Below are 4,190 nucleotides of genomic sequence, written 5' to 3' on the forward strand. Positions count from 1 at the left end.
CATGTTTTCTAAGCATGGACAGTGTATTCCTTTTACATAAATTTTACATGAATAAAACGGGGATAAAAGAAAATGTTATAAAAATAACCTGTTATAATACTTAATTCTCCAATGATTGTATAGTGTCTAAAATAAATGAATATTATAGGAAATATTTTAAAGGATTCTGTTACTCTCCTTGCTCTTGTGGAAGAACTTACACAGTTCATAATATTCTGCATTTAAAGCCCCCCCCATTCCATCCATATGCTGTGCTATTGAATATTGGGTCTTTTGTACTTATGGCACTGGCGTTAGTGGACAGCTTTTGGGGAAATCATCAGGCCCAACCACAGCTCATACCGCATCAGAATCTATGTTTTAACAAGATCTGCAGTTCATGGTAGGTAATATTCAAAGTCATGAAGCATACATTAACATAGTGAGACCTTACAACTGATAAATCGGTGATCTCGAATGGTGTACATGGAAGATGGAAAAAGTATTCCTATGTTGAAGGTTTAGTTTTAAGTGATACACTTCTTTAATTGCATATATTTTGAGGATATGATGGTGTTCTTTTTTTTAATATTTTATTATTTTTATTTTATGTGTATGTGTGTATTGCCTGCATGTAGGTAACAGCACCCGTGTCATGCAATGCCCATAGAGGACAGAAGAGGCCTTTGGATCCCCTGGAACTGGAGTTATGGACAGTTGTTAGCTACCATGTGGGTTCTGGGATTTGAACCTGGGTCTTCTGCAAGAACAACCCTGTGTTCTTAACCGCTGAGCCATGTCTCCAGCCCGATGGTGTTCTTTTGCACAGAATTAGCAAGTACATTATGGAGTTGCTACATTAATAAACAATCTCTTTGAGTAGATCAGGTTCCTCATCTCCTTTGAACCTCTTTACTAATTACCTCTTGCTTCCTTGGGTCAAGTACTCTGTTTAAGGATTCCTACTCAAGTGCTTATTTTTCATTTTAGGATGAATTGGCACTCAAAGATGTGGCCATAGAATTCTCCCAGGAGGAGTGGGAATGCCTAGACTCGCCCCAGAGGACTTTGTACAGTGAGGTGATGTTGGAGAACTACCACAATCTGGTGTCAGTTGGTGAGAAGATTTTTCTTGCAGATTTCTCTACTTATTCAGCACATTTTCACAATCTACATACTAGTTTGGAAGTCTTGTTTTGTGTGAAAAAATCTCAGATTAAAAAAAATAGTGTATAGGGAGCGTCTGGGCATCATGAAAAGCATGTTTATATTTTATTATCTTTTGCATTTCCACTTGTTAAACATATTGTGAATATTCATTATTTAGTTGTTGATTTCAGTTACTCATTAGTACATAATACAAGCCTCTTAAAATTCCATTTCCATAGCTTTATTTAGAATCAGTGGTAGAATTCAGAACATGAAAATGGAAAACTCTCCAACATACTGTAAAGAGACTGTCAGGGATTGACTATTGTGGCATTATTTTTTAAGTCATATAATTTTGTCTAAATTGTCTACTGAGTAAAATAGCATGTTACAGATCCCAGTATTTTCTAAAGAATCCGTTAAACGTAATGGATTTTCTTTCTCATACACAGGTCTTGTTTTGTATAAGCCATACCCGGTCTTCTGCCTGGAGCAAAAGAAAGATCCCTGGAATGTGAAGAGAGGGGAGACTGTAGCCAAAGAACCAGGAACTTGGGAGTCAATGAAGGAAGGTGAGGGGCCAAAATAAAGGAATATAACGATATGAAAATGGCTGTGGCATGCTCTGTTTCACTGGATGCTGTTCTGTTTGGATAAATAGTGTACAGTAGTACCCTAAAAATGCGTCCTTTTGTAGATGTCAAATGACTTTGTGTCATGGTTTTTATTAGTTCATTATCTATTTTTATTTTACGTTTTAATTGAAACTTGTGATTTCCATCCAATATCATGTAATGGTGTTTAGATCCCCTTACCTATCTTCACCTCCCCACTTTGCCCTTTGCCCAATTTAATGTACTGTCATCCTCTATGTGTCTGTAGAGTGACTTGTGCCATCAAATATCCTTCAGTGTGAATCCACCCTTTGGGCCCACAGAGAGGCCTTTGCCTGTACCTGTTAGTGATTTTACTGTGATATTCTGTGGGGAGTCTCTGTTCTGGTCCTCTGTCATTGGATGTTCTGTGAGCTTCTTGTATGTGTCTTGGTATGCCTTTCCTTAATTTAGCAAAATTTTTTTCTTTAATCCTGTTGAAATCTGGTCAATGCCAGTGAGCTGGAATTCTCATTCCTCTAATCCTGTGATGCACAAATCTGATCTTTTCATGGTGTCCTGTATTTCCTGCATGTTCCATTCCTGTATTTTAATTTTTTTTCATGTTCTTTGCTTTAGTGGTCCAATTCTTCAACTTTATCGTCAGTCCTTATATTCTACTTTCCATTTCATTCATTTGGTTGGTAATAATTTCTCCTGTCTTTTCGAATTTCTCCTGTCTTTTCAAGTTGAATTATTGAGTTTTTCAGTTTCTTCTTCCTTTCAGTGTGAGCATTTTTCAATATTTCTTTCCTTTTCATGACCCAGTCTTCAAATCTTTGTCATTTAATTCATCCAAATATTTGTATTTTCTTGAGATTCAGTCAGACACTTATCCCTATCTTCTTTGAGTTGTGTGTTCTTTCAGTGTGTTGAAATCTTGGATCATGTTTATGGTGGTTCTTTAAATTCTGTGTCCCGGATTCCTCCAGATTGCTCTCATTGTACAACACTTCTGTAGTACTGGCAGTGTTTGATGGGGACATAGTGTTTTGGTTTTTCATAGTATTTGCATTTTTTGGTTGTGATGTGGGCATGTGGATTTCTTTTGTTGCTTGTGTTTCTGGTATTTAACTCTAGCTTGTGTTTGTTGAGTTGACATTTCATTCTGTTTATACTGTTTATGTAGCTTGATTACTTTCTCATCTACTGTGAAAAGTTAGTTTGTCTGGGCTTCAGATTTTCTCTTTTCATTTTGTATTTGAGGAACTGGATGGATCCAGGCAGGTTAGTAGGAGGCAGATTACTAAGAGGGCAAAGTAACCCCTGCTGGTCAGGCACTCTCAGACAGACTCAGTGGGATGAGGCTGAGGCCAAGGAGAGCTGATGGGAACAGAATGAGATGGTTCTTACTAGCTAGCGAGGAGACCTGTGCTCTGGAACAGCGAGACTGGAGATAGTCCCAGGGGGGGAATTGGCATAGCAGGATTTGGACAGCTCATCCTGATGAGTCAGGTGCTCTCTGGCAGCATCAGCAGTATGGGGTCAATTACTTTTTTTTCTTACTGCACATGAATTATGTGAAAATTAGTAGTAGTAGGTAAAATCTCTTTTATTTGATTACATATGAGAGAAAATCCCTCTTACTCTATTATGTATCTCCAGTATCTGTTTTCTAACCAATACTCGTTTTAATTACTGAATTGTTCTCATAATGTGAAATTAGAAAATTTAGCATCTTTAGTTTTATTTCTCCTTTGACAATTTTTGTGCCTTCTGTCTTGTGATTTTCTGTTGTTATAGTATTTATATATTTTTTCCAAAGATGACAGTAGGAGTTTGATGAGAGTCACTTGGAGTTTTTCATAGCATGAAATCATCTGGTTTGAGTTTACATGGGTCTTGTGCATGATTTCACCATTGATGTAAGTTCATATGAACGAATTCCCAGAAGCCTGGAAAACTCTGTTTCCTTATGGTCAATCACCACCCTTGCCTTTTATGATCTTTCCGCCCCTTTTGGCAGTCGGGTCTCTGATCCATGTGTGTGTGTAGTTTAATGTAGGGACATGCACTCTGCAGTCTCCTATTTTCCACACTTTGGCAGCTTTTGGCATCTGTGTTATTAACACTTGCATGAGGCGGCTTCACTCGTGAGAGTTGTCAGATGCAATATTATTTCTCTCTACTCCTGGTCCAGTATATTCTGTAAGCATTAGGGTTTCGTGGTTCCATTGTAAATGTGCCACTTAGGGCTGAGTATCTCACAAACAATGGTTAAAGATCTTTACTCTATTGTTACTATTACAGGCCATTTATTTTTCTTCTTTTCGGAGATGTATGTATTTGTTTAGTTTGTGGATTTGAAATTTTCATCTTTTGACACTTAATTTTGCAAATCCTGTGTATTCTAGATGTTGACATAGTATATGATAATATGTCTCATTCTTCCTGCAGTTTATGTTCTTG

General features: G+C 37.3%; 1 protein-coding gene across 1 annotated transcript in view; it reads left to right on the forward strand.

Annotated features, from left to right (window-relative positions):
* LOC103745511 (zinc finger protein 729-like) overlaps positions 1-4,190 on the forward strand; it is a 16,314-nt gene that overhangs the window by 4,214 nt on the left and 7,910 nt on the right. The window contains exons 4-5 of the mRNA XM_008847436.3: positions 970-1,096; positions 1,581-1,700. Coding sequence (XP_008845658.1) covers positions 970-1,096; positions 1,581-1,700 — 247 coding nt within the window. The remainder of the gene's footprint in view (positions 1-969; positions 1,097-1,580; positions 1,701-4,190) is intronic.

The sequence above is a fragment of the Nannospalax galili genome, unplaced genomic scaffold, assembly GCF_000622305.1.
Source record: "Nannospalax galili isolate Female #2095 unplaced genomic scaffold, S.galili_v1.0 scaffold4, whole genome shotgun sequence".
Classification (NCBI taxonomy): Eukaryota; Metazoa; Chordata; class Mammalia; order Rodentia; family Spalacidae; genus Nannospalax; species Nannospalax galili.